General features: G+C 35.8%; 2 protein-coding genes across 2 annotated transcripts in view; both read right to left on the reverse strand.

Moving 5' to 3' along the window:
- Window positions 1–26,768, reverse strand: part of LOC141482374 (uncharacterized) — a 139,190-nt gene that overhangs the window by 75,638 nt on the left and 36,784 nt on the right. The window lies entirely within an intron of this gene.
- LOC111517232 (uncharacterized) lies at window positions 1,768–22,633 on the reverse strand. Its single transcript, XM_074175774.1, has 7 exons — window positions 22,492–22,633; window positions 20,201–20,822; window positions 15,325–15,558; window positions 14,081–14,289; window positions 6,638–7,301; window positions 3,695–4,003; window positions 1,768–3,390 (listed from the first exon to the last, which is right to left on the reverse strand). The coding sequence occupies exons 1-7, from the start codon at window positions 22,576–22,578 to the stop codon at window positions 3,188–3,190; spliced, it is 2,328 nt and encodes a 775-aa protein (XP_074031875.1). The 5' UTR covers window positions 22,579–22,633; the 3' UTR covers window positions 1,768–3,187.

Raw genomic sequence — 26,768 nt, forward strand, 5'->3', positions numbered from 1 at the left:
CAAAGAAGTAACTTTCAGACACAAACTGATAGAAAGTCCTCCTGAAACAGCTACTTTCATATAAACATTGAATTACACGAAAAAAAATTATTTCGAAACAAATACTCTTATATGAACACTGAATTATACAGAAAATACTTTTCTCTATTCAGTTTGTATTCCAAACATTCGTTATGATATAAAATCAGATATCATTCACATGAGTTCTACTTTAAATGAACGGTAACAAATTGCACTTACATGGAACACTGTCACCCTCACTGGTATACATCGATGTTTCGCCGTAAGACACTTGCCTTAAGGCTCTTCAGTACCAAATTGAATAACATTATAGAAAATACACACAACTGTATTTCAATGTTACATTTACAAACATTTAAAAATGCTATTTAAATATTTCTGCAATAATACACAGTCTCTAACAGTTTGTATTATCTTATAAAATTTAAAATCATCAGCAAACAAAGCACCTTCAATATGATTTAATACTGTTGGTAGGTCATTTATGAAGAGAACGAACAGAAGGGGCCCCAAATTAGAGCCCTGGGGAACTCCGGGGAAGCCCTGTTACAAATAACTTCTTATCAGTTTAAGAAGATTGTATGACAGCCCAAACTTAATTTACACAAGAGTTGCGATTAATATTTCTGAAGCCTTTGACCGTATGGCATGAGGGTTTGCTGGCCAAACTTACATGCTATGGCTGGACCAGATTCCTATTTCAACCACATAATTCAGAGATTGTACAAAATCTTTTATGCCTCCGCAGTTTATTTATATCATGTGTGACAAATATTCAGATTGTGTCCATTTACACCATTAAAAATTTACCAGAATTTGATTCTTTTATAAACTGATCGTTCAATGTGAAATTCAATTATTGTATCATCTTATGTAATTGAAAAAACATAAATTATGTCTCACCGTGAAGGGTCGAGTACAATGACCTGGAACTGAAGGCTGGTACCACAAGGATCAGTTTTGGGTCCATTGCTCTTTACTATTTACTCGTCAACCTTGCTATGGACACTTGAAACCTGTAATGTACATCTTTACGCTGACGACACTCAATTTTATCACAGTTTTTATCCAGAAGATGTCAAAGAAGCCTGCCGAATCATAGACTCTGATAGTAGACATTTTATTCAACTAGAAACTTCACAAACCTTGGCGTTTTATTTGATTCTCATATGAGGTTTGAAAAACTAATAATTAATTAATTATGCAGATACTTTTTATGAGCCGAACTTGACAAGTTACTATAAACAAAAAATTCAGAAAGTCCAGAATTCTTGTTTGAGACTTATATATGGAATAAGAAGAAGACACAGAATATCTCACAAGCTCAAGGAAGTAGGATGGCTAAATATGCTGCTTGCTTCTATCACAAATTTATCTTTCTCTTTCTCGATGTTCATAATATTAACATCAGGTTCAAAGGCTCTTTAACACCTCCCATTTTCAAAACCCAGTTATTCAAACGCTCCTTCAGTTAACAGTTTAAAAAACTGCCACCCCCTCAGTTCAAAATAGAATTGAAATTATACCTTTTTCAAAAATTGAGCGATTCCTGGTCAATAATAGTTTGCCTAGTTTTGTATCATCGCCAGTCACTGATCTTTATTCATGTATTCATATACTTATGTTGATGATATGCTACTTCAATACCCATGCAGAAACTTTTTAGGTTAAGTGGAAGAACAATTTAGCAACAATTTGCATAGCTGCGGAAATTGGACTTCGCCTTTTACTGTAGTAATAAAGACGTTTATTATTATTATTTAATTTTATAACATTCTTCTGTAACTAAGTCTTTGAATAAACAAAAAAGTATCTGATAAAGTGTCCGTCAAGCTAATTTATCTGAGTGGTGAATGAAATTTGGTCCAAAAATGATCTCCTGAGGTACAACAATTTCATCAAACATGTGAGCTGTTTGTAAACCACCGCCCAAACACTATGCATTCATGATTCAACACCAGATAGCGCTGTTTCCACCCCTTATAGGCCTGTCATCAGTGGTGCTAGGCTGAAGCTCAAAAATGCATTTCTGGATTCAACTGGGTGATGGCTTTTCCCCTCACAGAGACGCCATTGAGATCCTCTTTATCTTTGATATTTGAAGATTCAGTTCTTTGTCGATCTAATAGATGGCGTCTATGTGGCGGGAAATGTCATTGCCCTCATATTTTTGATTTATGATTACGTGAGATTACTTATTATGTGGAGTTTTCTGTTCATCGTTTCCGATGTTCATATATTCTTATATACTTGCTACTTGTGATACGTATATTTTTTTATTTGACACTGTTTCACCAGATCAATAAAGGAATATGATGCGACATTAGGAGTTCCTCTGGGATCAGCACTGGGGCCTTTACTTTTTGTGCTATTTGTTCATGATTTCTCAGAACATGTTGACGATTGTCACATGTCTATGTCTGCACGATGACAATCACTGGGTCCACATCTAAATCTGTTTCAGTGGAATTTTATAACAGAAAAAAATAACATTCCAGGTGGAGTTAGTCATACTGATGGAATAGCGATGTCCCATTTCTAGGTACCATGTTAGATGCATCTATGAATTGGGATTTGCATATTGATGGGGTTTGCAAGGAACTGAATGCAGTGATCAAGCAAAGGCAAAAATAAAGTATTCATGCATTAATTTCACTATCCCAAATTTAAATTTTTTGAGTTGACCCGCGCAAAAAATAAAAGGAAGGGACTTATTAAAGAAATGCACTGTATGTAATTGTTCCTTTTAAAATTGTGACATTTGCATATTTTGTGCCGTGATTTACGTTTTTATATAAATGTTTCATCTTTATTCTTCAATTTTTCATTCAAGTATGACAAACTATTTTTTTCATTCTTCATATGCATATATCATATAGTACAATTATTGATTCACCATATGTACATGTACCGAAAACCGGTAATATAGTTATTATTATTATTATTATCTAACAGGAGAACAAATATTTATCGGAGGCTCAACTGTAAATATTCTTATAGAGAGTTCGGAAGTTCACCTGAAGATTATCTTATTAAAAAATGGTATGTTTAGAAAATATCGAGAAACCGTGAGAAAAAAAACTTGGGATTTTTTTAATCTATTCTATTTGGCATGTTAGTTGTTAGTGGTCCATTATTTAATAATATACAAATTATCGATCTTGCATCACTCTTTGAGATTGCGAAGTTCCATTTCTTGTTCGGACTGAAGTCCGAGAATAATCCGCATTGATTCCGGAACATTCCTGAACATTTGTCTATCCAGTTTCGTGAGTTCGTTTCTGGACATGTTCAGCTCAGTCATGGCTCTCATATTGGAAAACGCACCCTCTTCGATCGTGGTGATTTTGTTGCCAACCATGCTCAATCCTGTAACGAAAAATTGTTAGTACTCGATCGTTATTGCTATTTGTTTCACAGGAAGGTCCAGAATGATACCATATACGAGGTGTTTCTGAATGTCATGTGGATATTCAAGAGGTTCTATGGATGATTCTATAAATCTATAGACTAGAAGGATTCGTTATGATATCACAGGGTGTTGAACTTTTATTTTCTTATTTTATTATAAATGAAGCGTTGTAGGGACCTTTTTTCCATAATCATTAATAGCATCACCTCGTTGAATATTCTTATGACATTCAGGAACATCCTGAATATCAAAGTCACTTACTTCTCAATGTATCCGAATCTTTGAAAGTTCCAGTTTTGATAACTCTCATCTCATTGTGGCTCATATCCATCATTTCCAGCTTTGGCATGCTCTCCAAGAATCCTTCCTCGATTTCTGAGATTTCATTTCCGCTGAGTTGCAGCTTTTCCAACTTCTCAAGCCCCCTGAAGGTTTCTTTCTCTATTTTTCTCATGTTGTTCAACATCATTGAGAGTGATCTCAGGTTTCTTGCTCTTTCGAAAAAGAGATCTGGAATTTCCTCAATGTCGTTGCTGTCTAAAATCAGCTCTTGCAAATTCGGTAAATGAGCTGAAAAAAATCACACCGGATTTGTGAGAATCGCAGATGAGTTTGTGACTCTTTATAACATCATTTGATTTCCCCACACAAAGTATGAACTTGTAGGGAAAATGTGGAAAACTAAATATCTTTAATGCAAATTGGACTCCTTCAGTTCACTCATCTATTTTTTTTGTACAGCCTTGACAACACGAACAATACCAGCTGATATTTTGAACTACAGTAGCTGAAGATCCCAATATAATATTCTCTTCAACAAGTGACTTCTTCAGAGGTCCCTCACTAACAAAGTTGACAACAAACAACAATAGTGTCAATAGTGTTACTCATTTCCAGAAAAGGAGAAAATGCTTGATATTATTCCATTTAAAAAATGTGTCTTTCCAAATTTGAATTGGATAAATCAGATTAAAAATTGAAATCCTTCTCCGTCCTCCAGGTCCTCGTCTTCGGAAGAAGCCCATAAGAAGCCCCAAGTCTAATTGAGATACGTTATCGACGCCTCCACAGTATGGAACCATGATAATACAGAACCATAAGCGTTTCTGAAGCACATCAACAGTGTAAAACCTTCCATCATTTTAACAAAAGGTGAAAAACCCACAACATTCTTGGTCGTATTGATGAAGAGGACCGACACTGAGTGGGAAACATATGTATATCGAAAACTCAGTCACACGCGACAGTATCTGAGTCACGAATCTAACCAAGTGATGATGTTCGTGTCTCCAATCAGGCAGATGGGTATTTTTTGGATGTAGTCCAGCAACATGATTGTGCCAAAACATACTGGTGTCCCTTTCAACCTCCAACAAAGTTATCGAAGCAGAAAGCAAAATTATCTGTCCTGACTTTATTATAGGCAGTTCGTAGACATTCATCTTTCTGGAGAAAACCGATGCTTGGGTTTTTGTAGCGTGGAATTGGAACTGGTTACTTCCACCCCAATCCAAAATCACTTCTAGATCCTCATTAAGATATGCAATCCAATTGGAATGACGAAACAAATATGCTGTCGCCAGCAAAGCAATATATTGGATTTTTGTTTGTTTCAATGAGTCGTTGATATACAATAAAAAGACGGTTGGAGACAATATGGATCCCTGGGGAACACCAGCGTTAATGCTGCCAAAGCTGCCAAAGCATTGAAGTTTGGCCAGCAAACCCTTATGTCACAAAATGTCAAAGGCCTTATCAAGCGCAATAAATAAATAGATAAATAGATAAAAAATAGTCCACTAGTACTAAATAAAGATGATAAATGGGAAATTAAATTGCCTATGGTTTTTACCACTTTTATTTGTAACTGAATTTACTGCAGTTTCGTCGTATAAAGACATTTTCAAACTTATATGTTGATATATGAGTTTGAAATTGGCGTTTTGGGCATATTTGTTGCAGAATCCACCAGTTCTTCACGAACAATGCGAAAATAGATGGAAATTTTACATAAAAATGTGGGAAAATCACAGAAAATGCTAAAATTCAGAATGCAGATAATTCAAGAGCTGAGAGGGTTTGCTTTCAATGAAGAAATATGGATTTGTGAAGCCTTGACTCATATAAGTAACTTTATCACTAATTATATAAACAAAATTATCGCTATTGGAGTATCGAAAACTCTCATAGGTATTTATCCACAGCGAAATACAGAACGGTAATAAAATGCTAAAATTTAGTCTATTACTTTTGAAAATGCCATTTTTGTAGTTCTTTTTTCAGATACAAGCTCAACAGACATTCTGTATTCAAACATGCTTGAGGAGTCTTTCGATTCTCTAATACATCCCGAACTAGAAATCCGAATTGATGCTGAAAGTAATTAAATTTCAGCGTTCTCCACCTCCGCCAGTCACTAAATGAGAGATTTCCGGATAGAGAGAACGACAGAGTTAGCAATTGAATGGCCTCCGAAACCACCGGATTTGATTCCATTGATATTTCTTGTTTTGGGATATTCTTATTCTGTTCTTTATGAAATATAACCTGCTGATTTTGATGAAAGAGGTGAACTGGCTCTCAACTTCGGCCAGATATTTTTATAGTTGATTCTGTAACGTTATATAGCTGACAGGGCAGCCAAGATGCTTCCTTGGTGGCTCGGGGAATTATCAACATAGATCATCCAGAAAACGAAGGTAATGACCAATTAATGTCAGTTTAATTGAATTGGAACGGTGCCACTTGATCTTCTAATCGTTTCCACTAAAAGAAGATCCACTGAAGTATTTTGATGGAACATCCGATTGCTTTACAGAGGTTGAATCTCATTCGGTGGTCGATTTGGAAGCTTAGCTTTTGAAATTACCGAGTTTTGTTTGTCTTCAGTTCTTTGTTTTTTTCCTGTTTCTCCCTCAAATGTTAAAGTCTGAATGTAAAGGAGTAGGATTTATTAGTATCCAAGTGACCAAAACAAACCTATTTCTTCTATGTAGATATGTCGAAGGAAGGTGAATACTACAACACTTACTACAAAAAGCTAATAGGAGTCGAAGCTGCATATTACATCCGTCAAAAACGATTTTTTTTCTAGGAAATATCAACTTTTCAAGTGAGAGGAGGAAAAGCAGCCCACAGATGAATAATAATGCTTCTCTTCTACTTCCACTCAATAATACTTCACACAAACAGAGAGTAACTTACCCATCATTTCCCGGTTTAGCATTCTCATTTGATTCTGTTCCATATTGAGGTATTCTAATCTCGGTAAATCAAGGGCGCCGTTTTCAACCTCCCGAATATTGTTCCTGCCCATGTCGAGCTCCCTCATCATCGGCATGTTCCGGAACATCCCCCTTTCCATTCTCATCATCTCGTTGTTGTCCATAGACATACTGGTGAGCATCATCATGCCGTTGAAGGCTTCAGACTCGATCCTCTCGATTTTGTTGTTCTTTAAATCCAGCGACTCGATTTTCAGGTGATTGAATACCCCTTTCCTGATTTCTTTCAATTCGGTGTCGGAGATGATGAGCCTCCTCAGGTTCTTCATGTCATCGAATGCTCCAGGCTGGATGGTGGCCAAGTTGGAGTCACGGATTTCGAGAGTGGAGAAGTCCAAATCGTTGAGGAAGTCTTCTGTCAGTTCCCGCATGTCTCCGCTTAGGACCATCATGTCGTACTTGGAGAGGTCTTCATCTTTCAAAGCCTTCGCCAGTCTGTCCCCTGAGATGTTTTCAATGACTTTCTCGTCCCAGCCATCTTTCAACATCACTTTGACGTTCATGGCTGTTGCGGTTACTAAGAATGCGCCTAGCACGAAAATGCAGTTTTTCAGATGAACACCCATTGTAGCACTTTGGAGCTGTTACTTCTTCTGATGCAGTTTCGATTTCTTCGAGGTGTATTTATAGCAGGTATTGGTTGATTGCTGATTTTTGTTTGTTTGTTGACCTTTGTATATTTGCTGGCACGGATTGAGATGAATCGAGTTCAGAGCGGTACCGAGGGATTATTCATATAACAAAAGTGGTTATTTCAATCATCAATGTCATTGATAATGATTGATTTTTTACCCATTTCCAAGTGAATATGCAATGAAGTATACAGGAAACCAACCCAAACGGACCGATCATCTTCCGCGACAGAGAAGAGGGGTTGTTAAGACTTTGGTTGAGAGGTCCTGTGAACCGTTAGGGCTACAAGAGGAAATGCGTCATATGAAGCATTTCTGAAGCGTTTCTGGATAAGGATATAACGAAACCGAAATCAACCGAGCTTATGACTCATGTAGAAACACTCCACGGTCACACTGGAAGGATTCTCGAAAAACATGGAGTAAGGGCCATTTTCAAGCCCATAAGACTGTTAGAGAATAGTCCCTGGTCAGAAAAAGACCCCCAGGGATCCATTGAGTACACCATCGGCACCACGAAAAGAAGCTTTAAAACGCGCTTGACTGTTCATGGAAGAAGTTGCCGTTTTGGCCAAACAGATCAACTAGACTTCGTCCATTGCTTCATCGCCTTTGTTAATATCTAGAGCAGTCGTAGACGAAACCTCAGACATAAAAACTTGTAGACCACGGCTAAAACAAACAAAACTACCCCATGATATCTTGAACACCAATCAGAGCGAATTACGTCACGTTAGAGTAAACAAACGAAAATGACTTCGTGTATAATATAACAATAGTATTCGACGCTAGTTTTTACTCATTTTCCTCACGACTTCCTCACTAAAAGTGAAATAACATGAGCCATAGAACGAGGATTCACAAAGGCAAACAGTAATGTGCCTAGAATCGACTTGTTGATGTTGAGAGAATTTCTGGCATCGGTAGAATTTTTCGAAAAAATAAATATAAATGAGTCCAAAGCCTTTCAAAGATACTTGTAGTTTAACATTTGAGGTTATGCTATTGAAATATTTTCAACAATACGTACTTACCACGTACTTACCACATATGTACTTACACAAATAAGTACATAATTAGATGAGAGAAAAAAAAATTCTCTCAGAAGTGATGTTCTAAAAACTGTTCTATGGAGTAAAAGCAATTTTGCACTAGAAAATCTTTCAGATTTCGTTTGAAAATGAAAATTGAGCTACTATTTTTTATGTTTTCCGGGATCGAATTAAATATTTCTGGAGCCATGAAGTTTGGGGTTATTCTAAATTTTATTAAAGGCACCATAAAGTTATATTTGTGTCTAGTGTTATACCCATGTTTAGAATCAATCTGGGGGAATGTATCTTTTTACTTATACATATATACATATACACAATTCTAAAATATAAAGTGAGGGTAAGGGTAATATCTCCAGGTCTTTGAATGCATTTCTGCAGGAGGTTCGATAGCTCAAACCAACATTGAATGTATAATACGTCGTTGTGCTATAAAAACACAAGACATGAAGTTGATATTGCCCAGAAGGTCAAGCCATATCGTAGTCTACTTTCTACCTGTGCATAATAGAGCTGCAACAACTTTTATATTCCTAAATTGAAAGGCAACTGTGTGGAGTTTGGAAACAAAATGCTCACAGTGAGATTTCCAATTGAGATGATTATCAACATTTAATCCCAGAAATTTCGTTCTTGTATTAGTGGAGATCATAGGAAAACCAAATGAGATATATTCACAGGTTCTTTGCGGGATATGAAATCTAAGGCATTCTGTTTCATCAATATTCAGAAAAAGACGATTTGCCGAGAACCAATTATTAACTGCGGATAAAGTTTCCTCACAATTTTCCGTTATAGAAGTTTCTCGGGTATTGGAAATTATAAGTGAGGTGTCATCTGCGTACATAGTGGAGGATGCTGGTACAGGGAGCTTATCGATGTCGTTGATTAAATTATGAATAGAAACGGGCCAAGTACTGACCCTTGTGGGACACCCAAGTCGTTTTTCAAGTACCCAGATGACTCCTTTTCAATTGAGACATACTGCCATCTGTCACAAAGATATGACCGTATCCAATCCAGAGGTGTACCCCTCACACCATAGTGATAGAGTTTACCCAAAAGAATTCTGTGTATTACACCCTGCGACAGACCGTAAACGTAGCTATTTCTTCATTTGTGTATGCCATTTTAATTACAAGTGAATTATTGAAGCAACAAATTAGGAACAGAACAACAACATACAATTAGTATTATTTCAATTTCGAAAATTCACAAACTGGCAGCGTCAAACCAATTTAGTTGTCACTATCGCTAATAGCGACCTACTAGATAGATTAGTGTCGTATTTTCGCATTTATGACGATGTATCTCTGTAGTTGTTCGTAAAATAATTTTTTGCTGCGAACTGGTTTATTTTGGGCACAAAACCCAAGAGACATTTTTTCTTAAGAATGAAACAAGCTAATAAATAAAACATTGGAAATGAATTTTAGGGGTTGCGTTTTCCACCCCCTACAACCATGGGATGAACCAAATAAATTTCTGGCTGAGTGTCTTTTTGGTAGTTACAAAACGTCAGGTTAATTTCAATATTGTAACTTCTTTAGTGCTTGTGAAAAAAATTGTTATACATAATTTTATGTACCCCTTTAAGGAGATGTATCTTAACAAGGGATGCTCCAATGAAATTTCTTTATGTGAAAGATCCTATCTTTTTTTCGATGAGAAATCACCTCCTTGAATGTTTTACACTTATTTAGTTACACCCTGTATATGAAGTAATTTGTTTATATGAGGGATTTCATTTTGATTTTCAATGTAGTGTTATGACGAATATAATTTTTGTATTGTCTGATACAAAAAAAAATTATTATTATTATTATTACCCATTATTCGCTACGTCTCTGAGTGGAAACTTGAATAAAAAAATTACATAAAAATCCTGTAATCTACGAAGCCCAAACAAATACTGTTAGGGAAAATTATCGATGTATTTTTGGATGAACACCTCACTGGATAAAATTTCTTTCTTACTTTGATCTTAACGTGGAGGTTATCTGAATGCCAAATGAAAGTCATACTTTTGTTTTTCTCCTGGCAACTGAAAAACAAGATACGGAGTTTATTTTCCATCGTGAATCATTGATGAAAACAGATTCGATTTTTTCACTCTCGATAACGTTGTTTTTCCATCACAATCTAACATTACGGACCTGGATAAAGAAAAGAATGACTTGAAATGCTTTGCATCTGAAATGAATTATCAGAATTCAATATTTGTTAGATGTTTTCAAGTTTCTCGATACTAGTGATAATTTATATTTCACCACGTCAATCAAAGTTGGAAAACTCAGTATTAGACAGAATATTTTGTTTGTATTGAAAAAAAAAGACTAGCTAGAGTTGTAATCTATATTCGAAAAGGAACAATGTGTTTCGCAATCAGTGACATTGAAAATTACAGATGAAGCGACCGACATATCAGCATTTTCTTGGATATGACAAAGTTTTTAGATCTCAAGCGACCATCAGTAAAGTTTTCAAGAAATAATTACTGAATTCCTCTTGTTCTTTCTCTCCTGTATCTCTCTCTTTCTCTCTGTGGCTATAGACATAAGACTTCACAACAATATGTTAATATGTCAATTTTGAGGAGTTTTTGAAATCAAGGATTCAAATCTCAATGAAATAATCATTATTGATATTCATATAATGTAAGAAGAACTTTTTGTGAAAGTTTTTGCTGATAAATAATATTCCATTCCAAAGGATCCATAAAATTATATGCCAGAAAGTGTCGTGATATTGTGGTCTTGGGATATATTTCCACATGTCTCTCCAAATGGGATATCAAATATCATTCTAATCACACTTTTCTGTAACCTAAAAACTCTTATCACTTCTGTAGCTCGTCCTCGGGATAAAAACTTAGTGTTGAATATGCTATGGCATTAAATTAGGTGGTTTCAGAAGTTTTGTCCGTTTTAATGTGACATCAGTGATATCAAAATCACCAATTATTTGATCTTAGTCCGGTCAAATTAGACTAAAAAATAAGAGTGAAGGTACATAAATTTACAACAAGCTGCAAATGCGTGTAATTGTTCAAAACATAGTTAAAAATAAGATTTTGAAATTCCGAATGATTGCGATACCTGGAAAAAAATTTATTCGACGTCAAAGGTCATAAATATCGAAAAAATTGGTTTTTTGCGATTTTCAGGAAAACGGTAAATTTTATGGTAAAATAACTTCAAATAAAAATTGTAGATCATAAAATTCTCTACAAAAAATATTTCAAAACTTTTTTTCTTAGAGCCACCGTTTCTGAGATTCGACGAGTCAAAGTTGTAATCGTCATTATATGCATAAGTATGCCACGTATATACATCGTCAATATTGAAATTAACAATACTAATACGACGTACATCATTGACGGTGGATACTTACTACATCGTGATAGTGAAGAAACATTTAGCATTATTTTAGATAAATACGTTCATTATGTACGTAGACATTTTGGTGCCAGAATTACGGTCGTATTTGATGGCTATGATGATTGCACGGGAAATATTAAAGCTGCAGAATAACGTCGTCGAACTGTAGCAACATCTTCATCTTCCGATATCCTATTTGATGAACTTATGAGTGTTCCTACCAGTCAACAGAAATTTCTTGCAAATACTCACAAAAAATCTCGGTTCATTTCAATGTTGAAAGATAAGTTTATTGGCGAAAATATATTGATTAAACAGACTAATAATGATGCCGACGTAGTGATTATTGAAACAGCTATACAGCAATTTAATTTGACGAATACAACTATTGTTGTTGGTGAAGATGTAGACTAACTCGTACTTCTTACTGCTCGAACTCCACCTGAAAAAAACTATTTTCTTTCTACAGCCAGGAAAAGCTCAAAGTCAAACCGAAATATATTCGTCAAAAAGTTTATCTGCTTTTGCAAAGAGTCAAAATCATGTACTATTTTTACACGCAATAACTGGCTGTGATACGACGTCTGCATTTTACAGGAGGGGTAAAGCAACAGTCTTCAAAATGTTTAAAAAACAAGATTTAGTTCAATGTGCTGAAGTTTTCAAAAAAAGTAATTCGACTCAACAAGAAATTATCACCAACGGGATTCATTTTCTTCTTTCTATGTACAGAGCTCCGAAAATAAACACCTGCTTAGATAAGTATCGATATGCATGTTCCGTAAAAAACACTAAAAATAAGAAACAGGTGCAATTAGCTTGTCTTCCTCCAACTTCAGTTGCTGCTCATCAACATCTTTTCCAGGTATATTACCAAGTTCAAGTGTGGCTTGGTTATCAGCTAGACCCAAAAGACTGGGGTTGGAAGTTGGTCGACAATGCATTAGAACCGATTCAGACTTTACTCCCACCTGCGCCGGAAAAACTGCTGAACACAATTTTTTGCAACTGTAAAAAGGGATACAGCGCTAAATGTGGTTGTGAAAAAGTTGGACTGTTGTGTTATCTGGCATGTACACATTGTCAAGGCCAGTCATGTTCTAATGTTGAATCACCAATAGTGGAGGATTCATTTGATACCAACGAGGAAACATGCGATACATCACTCTTGACGCAGTCTACCTACACCCAGGATGAACATCAAGAAGAAGAAGAAGATCAAGAAGAAGAAGAAGATCAAGAAGAAGAAGAAGACCAAGAAGAAGAACAACGAGAAGAAGTATTTGTAGGATATGACTCAGATGAATACATTTTTACATTTAAGATGGCGTGGAAACGTGTGCATATAATGACGTTTACAACTTTTTGACTCGTCGTATCTCAGAAACGGGAGCTCTAAGAAATAAAGTATTGATACATTTTTTGTAGAGAATTTTATGATCTACAGTTTTTATCTGAAGTCATTTTACGATAAAACTTACCGTTTTCCTGAAAATCGCGAAAAACCAATTTTTTTCAAGATTTTTGACCTTTGACCTCGAATAATTTTTTTTCCAGGCATCGCAATCATCCGGAATTTCGAAATCTCATTTTTAACTATGTTTTGAACAATTACACGCGTTTGCAGCTTGTTGTAAATTTATGTAGCTTCCAATGTCTAGATTGACCGGATTACCTCAGCAACTTCTGATGCTTTATAAATCTCAGATCAGACATTCTTTGAAGGTCTGATCTGAGAAGGTTTGAAAATATCCGTCCGCCTGATTGGAGATGCGAACATCACTTGCAAGCTTGAAAGTCTGGAACATCGAAGAAAGTTGGAGATTTGTCTCTCTTCTATAGATACTTTCACGGAAAGTGTTCAAGTGACTTGGCACAGTTGAGTCCACCAAGAGCGGTACATATCAGTTATACGCGCCGGACTGTGGCTGCTCATTGTTTTGAGGTTCAACTCAGTACACCTCGAACTTCACTGTTCAAGAACTCTTTCATTTGGCGAACTGCAACGCTGCCGAAACAGCCAAGACTGTGGCGATGATGATGTATATTTTTGTTTTACTTCTACTCTCACAAACTGATTTCAAACAGGAGACTAGAGTCTAGTAAACTAGATTAGAGACTAGCTCATCTCCTGATGATGCCATCTTGGTGTTGCAATTCTGCTGTTTTGGAGCAGTGCTAACCCAATGCTCATCTTAAGGAAAAATAAATCAATGTCGTCCAACATAAAATATAATATATTACAAAAGCCTTAAAAATTAAATATGTGCAAACACTTAAAATATGATTGATTCAATCAATTCAATACTATAAATTCAGCTATATCAGCTACAGAGTCCATGGGATTTTTTCGTAAATCTACAGATACATTCGTTGGGACGTTCACCAGGAATCCTTTCGGCAGGCTACTCAAGGAATTGTGGTTCAGCTTCAGTTTGGAGAGAGCGGGGAGATTCCCAAATGCAGATTTCTGGATGATTTTCAGCTTGTTGTGCGAAATAATCAATTCTGAAAAACAAAAGGGACTTTTTAAAAGAAAAATTTTTGACTTTTGGAAAAAATCCTCGAAAATACTAGCCTCGTTTCTTCTAACACTGTTAAAAAAAGGGAAATCTTTTGCTACTAAATCCAAAAGTACCGATTATGCAACTATATTCTAACATAGTTTTCTCTGGAGAAAAATATATTTCCAACAAAACATGGACTGAAAAGTCCCGGGCCTAAGTCAGAGGTCATTTTGGAAATAGCCTCTGAATTTATGACTCAAACTGTCAACTACGAACTGCCTTATAAAGTACTGTTCCAGGGTAGAGAGGGCTGGATCCTCCGGGAGAAGGAAATATTAAGAGCAGGTAGTTGTTGGTTCACAGATGGGTCAAAAAAACCTTCCGGTTCTGATGCAGTATGGCTTTCCAGGCCATACTTCTTTGCATGATCTACACATCTTTGTAAAGGGTTCATTTTTTTAAATAGATTTGCTTTCTTCCCCTCTTTAGAAGATTCCCACATTTTTGTATTGATGGAGGAGTAGAAAGCCAAAACTTTTATTTTCCAAAAATATAAAAAACCTTATTGATATTTTTTCCAATTGAATCATTTCTTGGTAATAAGCCTGGTTTCAATTTCATCAGTTAATTGATCTGAAGAACTCATCTATTGATCTGTTCAAAACATCTCGTTTCTGTGAATTGAAACAATCTATTGAAAATGTTTTGATCAATTCAAAGACTGGCATAAACAATCAGAAAGTTACAACAAAATTTTCCACGAGTTTTGGATTGCTAGTTCGAACTTATCTGAGTAATTCTAAATTTCTCCATCTTGAGATATTTACTACACACTTGCCATAAATATTTTTCGGTTCTTTTCACAGAAATGTTTTTCGATTCTGAGGTAAACCATAATTGTTTGTGCATGTTAACCAAGGTCACAACATGTCGAAATATCTCAATTGATATCTGTTTTCCGAAGAAAACAAATGAAAGATCGATTTGCAATAAACCGATGAGAACTGAACGATAACAAGTAAGAAAATTTACTCACCTTGGACATGCGACTGTGAGAAGGTATCTTCGTGGATGATTGTTAGGTCATTGAAGGCCAAGTCCAAAACTGCTAGCTTGGGAAAACCACCCAAGAATCCTTTTTTGATTTCTTGAACTTCATTGTGGCCAAGTAGCAGGGCTTTTATATTATTAGATCCCACAAACCAATCTGGATTGATTACTTTCAGTTCATTATAATACAAGTGGACTTCTTTCAAATTGGGAAGATTTTCTAAAAAAAATATTAGAAAAACCATTCTAGTTTTATAATATACAGGCTGATTCACGGTGGATGGCACATTAGACGTTTCTGGTGAACCAGACAACGGATCACTTTGAAAATTTAATGGAGGGCATATTCGGACATTCTCTAGCCAACTAAAATATTTTCGACAATGCGGTGTTGCCGCTTCTATTAGAAAGCAGTAGCAACTTTGATTTTTCAAATGGAACACTCCGTTTTCGAAATAAAAATTAATTTCAATTTTTTTCTTCGAAAATCATGACTTCTAAAAATGCCGATATCTTTTAGTTAAGAAGTACTATGATATCGAAATTTGGTTTGGAGTTAGGTGATACTTGGACACTTCCCACACGTCAGCCTAATCTCCGTTATTTCAATACAGGGTGGTAAAAAAATACAGTTTTTTCGTTTGCTTGAAAAAGTTGCTGAAATTTGAATATTTTAAATGGAACACCCTGTATATTATTGAAAATTCGGAAAGCTGCTGAAATTTGCTTTCTTTCTATGTATATCATACCTATACCTAACTAGTCAAGTTTCGGACTTATGAACATTTATTTGTGAAAATGTCCCTTCAGAATGGTATTTCCATTCGGTATTTGGTTGATTACTATTTGACAGTAGCGTTGTGACATTCTCCTAATAATATCGAAATTTTCGTCACTTCAGAAGTTGCAAATACCTTCAAAACGATGGAACAAAACTATTCAAACGAAGTTCTTATGAATTTGTTTATTATTTTTGGACAGTGTAACAAAATTATCAGCAGAACATGTAAAAAGCTGTAGTAGATTCGGATACATTTCATTGAACTTTCTACATGTTCTGCTGATAACTTTGTCACACTGTCCAAAAATAATAAACAAATTCATAAGAACTTCGTTTGAATAATTTTGTTCCATCGTTTTGAAGATATTTGCAACTTCTGAAGTGACGAAAATGTCGATATTATTAGGAGAATGTCACAACGCTACTGTCAAATAGTAATCATGGCCTGCTTACCAAATACCGAATGGAAATACCATTCTGAAGGGACATTTTCACAAATAAATGTTCATAAGTCCGAAACTTGACTAGTTAGGTATAGGTATGATATACATAGAAAGAAAGCAAATTTCAGCAACTTTCCGAATTTTCAATAATATACAGGGTGTTCCATTTAAAATAATCAAATTTCAGCAACTTTTTCAAGCAAACGAAAAAACTGTATTTTTTTACCACCCTGTATTGAAGTAACGGAGATTAGGCTGACGTGTGGGAAGTGTCCAAGTTACACTTAACTCCAAACCAAATTTCGATATCATAGTACTTCTTAACTAAAAGATATCGGCATTTTTTGAAGTCATGATTTTCGAAGAAAAAAATTGAAATTAATTTTTATTTCGAAAACGGTAACAGATAGGTATAGGGAAATATCAAGAAAAGTTGTCGGGCAATTGTTGGAGATTCCAAAAATAATATTATATACAGAGTGTTCCATTTGAAAAATCAAAGTTGCTACTGCTTTCTAATAGAAGCGGCAACACCGCATTGTCGAAAATATTTTAGTTGGCTAGAGAATGTCCGAATATGCCCTCCATTAAATTTTCAAAGTGATCCGTTGTCTGGTTCACCAGAAACGTCTAATGTGCCATCCACCGTGAATCAGCCTGTATAGTCATTGAGAAAACATTTATATGAGTCTACCCCATATTAACCATTAATGAAGTATTTTCGAAACTCAAAGATAGAACTCCTATTAACTGTCAATCTCAATTAATCTATTTCATTCCATGTTTAAATTGTGGTAGTAAATATATTGGTCAAACGTCAAGACTACTTAAAGACAGAATTAGTTCACATAAAAGTGATAGTAGCTTACACCCTGAGAGATGTGCTCTTGGAATAGAATAAAATAGAATAGAATAGTTTATTGGCTACGTGATACATTTGAACAAATATTTGTAGCAAGTCAAAACACAAATGATACACACTGTAATCTATCGTGCAAATAGGATTCAAAAAATTTAAGGGACAGTCCACGGATACCATAATAGGAAAGTTTCTCAAGCAGAATAGTATGCGAAACACAATCAAATGCCTTCGATAGATCGCACAACGTTATGAATGAATGTGTGCCCTCCTCAAAACCTATCACTATACTGGATATGATATTCAAAAGAGCATCGATTGTGGACTCACCCTTTCTATACGCAAATTGTCCAGGGCAGAAAAGAGAATTAGCTTCTAAGTATGATATTAATCTGCTTTTGACAATTACCTCGATAACTTTTCCAAGTATAGGTATTATTAAAATAGGTTGTCAATGAAGAAGTTGTTAATGATATGAGGGTCTCCTTTTTTAAAAAGAGGTAGGACTACAGATTTTTTTAATATTGCAGGAAAACCCCCATGAGAAAAACATTCATTTATTAATAGGGATAATGGGTAGGCAATCATATTGGCAATACTTTCGATGATCCCACTGTTAAGCTCAAAAAAGTCCGAACAATTGGAGTTCTTGAGGGACTGGATACTTTCCATTACTTCCCTCGGGGTCGTGGGGAACAATACGAAGGAGTTAATTGGTGTTTTCAAGAAATCTGTCGCTTCATAATTTACGTCAGGAAAAGATGAAATGAGATAATCTACAATGGAATCAATGAAGTCGCCCCGGAGCGCCAATTAATTTTTATTGTTGTATTTATTTTATTTTTATCGTTGTTTTAACACATTAATATCTTTCAAATTAGTTTCCCTATATTAAAAAACAACACTTCAAAATAATGTCAACAAAATAATCATTGAAGTCGTTGTTCGAATGCGGAGGAGACCTTGAGATCTCCTATTACATTCGTAATTGATGATCCTCCAAGTATCTCTATTGATATTTGGAGAACATGCCAAAAAACTTTCATACGATTCTCGTTTTGCCAGTTGTATAGACTTTTTGTAATCTTTGCGTGATGTTTTGAAGATTTTTTCGGTTACCAAATCTTTCCTAGCGTTTTGGACAACCCTGATGTTCGAGAGGATTAGTTTCATTAGTATTAGACATGCATGTCCAGTCAAAGGCGCCCCAATAGGTTCTCCTCTCTCTCCAGTCCTTGCAAACCTCTACATGGAGGACTTCGAAACCAGAGATTGACACCCACGTGTTGGCTCCGATACGTGGATGACGTCTTCGTTATATGGCTCCATAGATCCGAAGATCTTCCTGCATTCCTGAACCACATCAACTCCTCACATCCCGACCTAAAGTTCACGGTGGAAGTTGAAAATAATAACTTACTCCCATTCCTGGACGTCCTCCTCACAAAGTCCAACAACTCCTTCTCACACATGGTCTACCGAAAACCTACCAATAATAACCGCTACCTCAATGCTAAATCCCATCATCATCCTGCCCAACTGAATTCTGTTTTGAATTCCCTCATACATCGTTCTATAGGACTCACCGTCAACCACAACAGATCCAGGGAACTATAAGAACCTAAAGCCGCCCTTCACCAAAACGACTATCCCGTCTCCCAAATACAAAGCGGGTAGGATGTCTTAATTCATCTTTCACTGCCTGAACCACTGTGAATATTGTTTTTGGCCAGTGCATTGGCTTGAGATGTGGGGGTTGAGCAAACCTGCCATCGGATTCCTGCTTCCACGGAGCCCCGCTGGATACGGGAATGACAGAATCACTTGTGGTTGCGGGTTGCGGTAGAGGATCGAATAGACCCAATCACTTTAGACCTAATCTAACGTCACCTCCCAAATACAAAGATTCATCCAACTACAACAAACACAAACCCCACTCCACAAGTTACAGACTAACCAATTGAGCTTTTCTTCCCTACATCCATAGAGTCCACTCAGTGTCACTGTTTTTCGAGTTTGAAAGCCGTGGATTTTTGGAAGTTCTTCCTGACGTTTCGCTGGCGTGAGTGGCTAGCTTCTTCAGAAGTTTAACCATCATGGCTTGCTGTCCCATGACTGAGTCATATATACGAAATACCATGTTCTAACTGACCAAGAACTTACATCGGCCAGACCAACAGAGCCTATGAACATGAACTAGCTGTTCGCAAATCAGATCCAGCCTCTGATGCTAGCCAAATGTACTTTTGGGAAGATATGGGGACTGATTCCAGACATGATGTATTAGCTTTCCTCAGTGGTGGTTAAACCCATAAGTTTCTTGGATTTAGTGGCCTTGGATCACAGGAAGCAAGCAGTTCATGCTCAATTTAGATAGATAAACCCCAAAATTTTCACAATGAAGATATGAAACACGTGAAATATCGTGACTTTGTTTCTGGCGTTAAGTGTATGAGTGACGTGAATCCCTTCATATTTTTTTAGTTGTTGGAGTCAATGTTCTCTCTTCAATGACCAATCTAAATTATGAACTTGCAGAAGTAGCCTCTTCTAAATTGTACACAATCACAAGAATTTGGTACTAGGCAATTAGTGGTGTGAACGACTACCTACGAAGGTTCCTCAACTTTTTTGAAACTACAACCTTTCAGATGGGTTGTTCAGGTGAACATATGAGAAATTACAATGGAACAGTTATATAATATCCTTGACAATTACTGTATTTCAGATCTGTGTGATCTGTGATCGATTATGCTCATATTATACAGAAGAAACTTACCCAAAAACTTGTCTCCAACCAAGCTAATCCTATTTCTTTCCAAGTGGAGTGTTTCCAACTTTGGAAGATTTCTAAAAGCCCCGTTTTCAATGCTTTCTATGCGATTCCTGGACAAATCGACCAATCTCAGCTGCTGCAAGTTTTCAAGAAGACCTTTCTTCAACTCTAATATTCTATTCGAGTTCAGCCGCAGTATCAGCAATTTGAACATGTTCCCGAAAGATCCCGGTGCTACCCTCTCTATCTCGTTGGATTCGAGCACGAGGTTCAAAACAGGGACGTCATTGAAAACTCCGGGTATCACCTCCTTCAACAAGGTTGAACGTATCACCAATTTCTTCAAGCGAGTTACGTTTCTGAAAGCTCCCTGTTCGATGTGTTCCAGATCTGTGGAGCTGATCTCCATTGATTTCAAATGCAGATTCGTCATGGAGCTCGCGCGAAGTATCCGCATGGTTCCCACTTCTCCGTGAAGATGCTTTATGTCGAACTCGTTTGTTCCTACATGTCCGGTGATTTTGACCTCGTCGAATTCAGCGGGGCTTACCTCGATGGCGGCTAGAAGGTTCTCTGATGAAATTTTGGTGGAAGCTACTGTGGAATTGTGTCTCAGCAAAGTTACCTGTGTGTTGAAGAATATGTGAAGATTTAAACTTCTACTGGAGACATAGAAATCACGAAAAGTAGATGGAATGTTTCGTAACTACGGTGAGGGAGATTTGTTAGGTCGTTTTAGGAAAAAAATTTCCCATGAACAAATGTCCGGAGTCGGAGTTTCTTCGTTTCTAAGATACAGGGCATTGAAGTTAAAGAACAAACGGTATTTATGAAATATCATGAATATCCTTTTACTGATTTTGTTGAAATTTGCTACAGTTATTTAAAGTAATAAGGAGCTTATTTAGCCCTAACTAGATTGAAATTATTAGATTCAGTGGAGTCTCAGTGAGAATGAGAAGAACACGTAACAACCAAACTTTCAGTCTCCACTTTCATAGGTGTAATTATGGAAAACATTCTCTTTTGTCCAGAATTCTGGACAATGGGACCAATTTTGATTCTTTTATCACAATTTTATTTTAATTTTCTGTATGTAGGTTGATTTATTAGATATATAGATACTAAAATAGTTAACTTTCTAAGGTTGATATATTGTATGAAAATTGGGGGTTACCCGTTGAATAAATGAATGAATGAATAAATAAATAAATACATTGAATGTCTGCAGCCGTTTGTAGTAATCGGAGTGTTGTTGATACGGGTACCAACGGAATTGTTAGATTTTTTATTAATTCATAGGTCCAGTGCAGTACGCTATACTTTCATTTTGGCTACGTTAATAATTTTAAAGTTACCAAAATTGTTATTGTCGAAATTCTTCGTTGTTATTGTCGTATATTCGAAACAAAGAGCCCTATCAAAAATAATCAAAGGACAAAATATCCTTAGAATAGTCCAAGGAATAGTCCCATAATTTATGCTGCATGTTTAATAAATACCCTGTATATCACTTCTGTCAGTGGTCAGTCGCAAGGAGTGTCTTATCGTCGAATAAACAAATTGTGGAGATACGAAAGTTATTGGGAAATCAAATCATAACAGAAATTGCTGATGATGTTGTTTTTCCCATGATAAACATTGTTTTTATTCTACCGAAACACTTTTCATTTTGATTCTGCTTTTATTGCTGTTATTAGTTTGTTTCCACCAGTTCAGTTCATGCAGACATTCGAATATATTCGTCTAGGTTTTGAAGTACTCGTTCGATTTTTTGGAAACTCTACATTTCCATAAGAATTCATCAATAATATTTGAGTACAGAAAGTTACACCGCGATTTAGTACAATTAATACATATCAATCAGTGAATAGGATTGAAAACATAAATCTTCCTAAATACGTCAAATTATATGGTTTCATATCCAAAATTTATTTCCTAGTATTCCACCAAAAACAATGTTAATCCGGTAATAGAGTAGGATATTCTAAATTAACTTACTATTAGTAAATCCAAAAATTATTTTTATGAGTTGATTTGTGGTTTTGCCCAATACTCTATATTGGCCTAACAGGTAGAACCTTGTCTCAGAGAATTGAAGAACATAAGAGATGAGTATGACAGATGGGCATGGGTTGAATCACGACTATGACGTGTTACATTTAGAAGAGAGAACAATTGAACTCAATCTTTTCGTGAATATCAGTGTATATCACCACTCATATATTTTCTTGGAGTTTGAATTTTACAGAGTTTTGTATTGCAATAAAGAAAGCAGTAAGACGAACACTTACCTGCGTGTTGTTGAAAGTTATGCCTGAACATGCTATAGATCCCAGAAAAGCGCAGAACAGGAAACTTTTTATTATTACAAGATTCATTTCACTTTTGTACACACTCACAAGTTACAAGTTTATGGTGTACTATTAATAATGATGTTTACTGACGATGTGACAGTGACTCCAATTCAGGGTTATCAAAAATAGCGCATAACCTCGTCTCTTGTTATTTCTCTTCATTCTCAGAAGTGACGAAATTAAAAAACACTCTTCGTAAATCGTCCCAAATTAGGACATTGTGATTTTTGAAAGAGAAAATAAAAGTTGGAATGTAAGACATCCACGGCTGGATGAAATAATGAACACCGTTAAAGCAAAAATCGAAAGTGTTTCATTGTTTCTGCTTACTGAAAAAATGAGATCAAAGTATTCAAATTTTGTTTCAATCACACATGATTTTCATTGGTTTTTTTCCTTCTTGGAGAAGAGCGGATCAGAAATATCTCATCCTATGTAATCAAGTTTCAGGAGTGGAAAAATCAACATTTTATTTCGTATACTGCGGGTCAGTGAAATCCGTGAAGAAGTTTCAATTTTGAGGCTGTTAGTAAAGTTCTGGTTAGAAGCATGTCAACCTCAGATGATTTTGAGTGACAGTTCAGAAACGAAAGTGTGTCGCGTCAGTGACCATATTTGTGTAGCGCATTATTTTAGTGGAGGTCTTTCCCTCAGAAGAGGTGAGTTATTGTAACTATTTGAATTCTGGAACCAATACTACAAATGGGATCATTTTCTGTAGATCTGCCGGTTTCCATTAAGCTACAGACAAGTACAGCCTTTGGTATTTTCCAAGGAACTTTGGTTGTCCAACCATCGCGAATGTTTTGTCTGGTTTGGAATCCTTTTGGACCTCTAAATATCGTCTTTATTGCCGACCAGTTTTGGGGAAAAAAACTGAGTTGCTTCAGTTTAAAGTACACTTCTCGAATCCAGGATATTTATAATATCGCTAAACAGCGGAACTGCCTCGTTTTCCAACCCTTCAGACTACATTCAGAGTGCGTCGGAGAGACCCACACCCTAAATCAGTACGACCAATCAGCCTTATCGATCTAAAATATTTTCAGCATTGCGGTGTTGCCACTTCTATCAAAAAGTCCTAGCAATTATATTTTTTTAAATGGAACACCCCGTATATTAATACATTTTTGGAATCGCTCTAGTATTTTAATACTTTTTCGTTGATAATGTCCTATACCTATCTCTATCTGTTTTCGAGATAAAAATAAATTGTGCTAAATATGGTCCGAAACATAGCCTTAATTGAAATTAAGTACATAAGTACCCTCAATTCTTGAAAAGTTGATATTTTGATGATAGTTTGGACAAACTTGAAATATTCAAATAACACCAAGAAATCGACTCCATATCATACAGGGCGTGCTAAAATTACTATTTTTTCCATTGTAGTCGAAAGTTCATTTTTTCAAACGAAACCCCCTGTATATTACTCGATAAATTGAAAGATGGTGAAAAATACTTCAAGATAATATACATGTCCCTATACCTAAATCGTCAAGTTTTCTTAATAAAGCCGTTTTTGTGGAAAAATAGTTATTCACGTTTTACCTACAAGTGTTGAAAGTGGCATTTTATTTTGTGAGTGGGGATTATTGCCAAACGAGCGACAGCAAGTGGAGCAAACTCACGAGCAAAATAAAATCACTTTTAACAAATGTATCATACAATTTTTTTTGTATAACGTTACTGCTGATAATAAAAAAAATTATAGGGTCCATGGGATTTGAACACACGATCTTTGGATTACATATGCATATGTTACAACTACATGAGCTAACTCACGTTACTTTAAGGAGGATTATTGGTTAGTCATGAAGGACTTTCTACAGTTGGGCTGAATACTACTTCGTCATCGTCAGTAACTTCACAGGGATTTAATATTACCAATAGCACGAACTGCAATGTGTGAACTTTTCTAAATGATTTTTTGGTAGGTGTTCTGATTGAAGTGTTTCTATCAAAGAGATTTTCAATAACAGTTGTACAAAAAATAATTTTTAAATTATTTAATTTTTAAAGTGTTTAGAATGTAATGGACAACATTTTCAGCATTTATTGTAAAAATGTGATATTTTGTTTACAATTTTGTTATTTTGAATCATCCTATTCTGTTATTGTCTGTACTTTCACATGTTTTAGCCCACAAAATCTCACTTTTTACCTAGAAATGACTGATTTCTGGTACAGTTGTTCCCTGGAAACTTTCAGCCAACTTCCCCTCGTTCATTGGTGTTAATTCATGATACATTTGGTTGAATTTTTTACACGTTCTGACAATGATTTGATCCCTTTGTTTCTGTGTATAATAAATAATTTCATAAGACCTTCGTTTGAATAATCGATATTTGCATTCATTTTGGAAGATGATTCGAAACACCGTCGATAACTCTCTGTAAATTACTTATGAAAGTAACCGAACTGCTATAAGCTTGATAATTCCACTGCTACCTAAATCCAAATTCTAAAAAAAATAATGTTTCTAGAAGAAGCGACTTTATTGAGAAAACTTGACGATTTAGGTATAGGGACATGATATATCATCTTGAAGCATTTTTCACCATCTTTCAATTTACCGAGTAATATACAGGGGGTTTCATTTGAAAAAATGAACTTTTGACTACTTTTATGTACAATGGAAATAATAGTAATTTTAGCACGCCCTGTATGATATGAAGTCGATTTCTTGGTGTTATTTGAATATTTCGAGTTTGTCCAAACTATCATCAAAATATCAACTTTTCATGAATTGAGAGTACTGATGTACTTAATTTCAATTAAGGCTATGTTTTGGACCATATTTAGCACAATTTATTTTTTACGCCCTGTATAATATGAAGTCGATTTCTTGGTGTTATTTGAATATTTCGAGTTTGTCCAAACTATCATCAAAATATCAACTTTTCATGAATTGAGAGTACTGATGTACTTAATTTCAATTAAGGCTATGTTTTGGACCATATTTAGCACAATTTATTTTTTACGCCCTGTATGATATGAAGTCGATTTCTTGGTGTTATTTGAATATTTCGAGTTTGTCCAAACTATCATCAAAATATCAACTTTTCATGAATTGAGAGTACTGATGTACTTAATTTCAATTAAGGCTATGTTTTGGACCATATTTAGCACAATTTATTTTTTATCTCGAAAACAGATAGAGATAGGTATAGGACATTATTAACAAAAAAGTATTAAAATACCAGAGCGATTCCAAAAATGTATTAATATACGGGGTGTTCCAATTAAAAAAATAAAGTTGCTAGGACTTTTTGATGGAAGTGGCAACGCCGCAATGCTAAAAATATTTTAGATCGATAGAACAGGTAAGGAAATGTGAGAGGTGAAATTTTCAGAAAAATCATGCTTTGCGTTTTCCAGAAACGTCTAACCTACCAACGACCATGAGTCACGCTGTATGCATCCCCCCCCCCCCCCTGAATAACCACCAGTATGCTTATCAAACCGATTTAGCATCAAACAACCTCGTTGATAAAATCTCCCAATCCTTTGACAACAAGGAGATTGCGGTTGCTGTATTTCTTGATATTGAAGGAGCTTTTGACAATGCACTACCTAAATCTATATAATTATCTCTGGCTAGAAAGGGTATAGAATCGACCACAACTGCCTGAATCTATGCCATGCTTGTAAACAGAACCGCAACCAAGACCCTTCAAGGCGAGGCCATCAGGTTCAGGGTCACCCCTGGAAGTGGGGTACTATCTCCCCTTCTGTGTGGTGGCTCCTGATGGATACTTTGCTTGATGCCCTTGACAGAAAAAAAGTTGATCTGCAAGCTTATGCAGATGACCTTGCCTTCCTGGCAAGGTCCACGTCAAGAAGGGTAGCTTGAAATATCCTCCAAAGCACGTTGGACGTTGTTCAAAGTTGGTGCCTGAGAGAGCAGATGTCTGTTAACCCTAGCAAAACTGTGTTAATCCCCTTCACCAAGAGGAGGAAATTGGACGATCTAACGCCAATTTCCCTCAACGGTGAGGTCATTCCATTTGGAACGGAGGTGAAATATCTTGGCATTGTCCTTGATAAAAGACTCACCTGGAACGCTCACTTGGAAAAAGTTCCACACAAAGCCAGGCTGTCTCTATGGACATGTCGAAGGGTTTGTGGTAAAACTTGGGGCTTAGGTTCCAAACAAATCCACTGGATTTATGTGATGATTGTCAGACCAATGATCACTTATGGTGCAGTTG

Source organism: Leptinotarsa decemlineata, unplaced genomic scaffold, assembly GCF_025532065.1.
Source record: "Leptinotarsa decemlineata unplaced genomic scaffold, Ldec_3_MD MMD2_tig00001064_RagTag_RagTag, whole genome shotgun sequence".
Classification (NCBI taxonomy): domain Eukaryota; kingdom Metazoa; phylum Arthropoda; class Insecta; order Coleoptera; family Chrysomelidae; genus Leptinotarsa; species Leptinotarsa decemlineata.

Bases quoted from the DNA above. Each gene is read 5' to 3' on its own strand.
- LOC111517232 (XM_074175774.1), bottom strand. From the start codon at position 22,578: ATGAATCTTGTAATAATAAAAAGTTTCCTGTTCTGCGCTTTTCTGGGA. The intron at 15,559-20,200 runs GTAAGTTTCTTC...TATTTTTTTTAG, and splicing joins GGTTGGAGACAAGTTTTTGG to AAAATCTTCCCAATTTGAAA. The intron at 14,290-15,324 runs GTGAGTAAATTT...TTTGTTTTTCAG, and splicing joins CTCACAGTCGCATGTCCAAG to AATTGATTATTTCGCACAAC.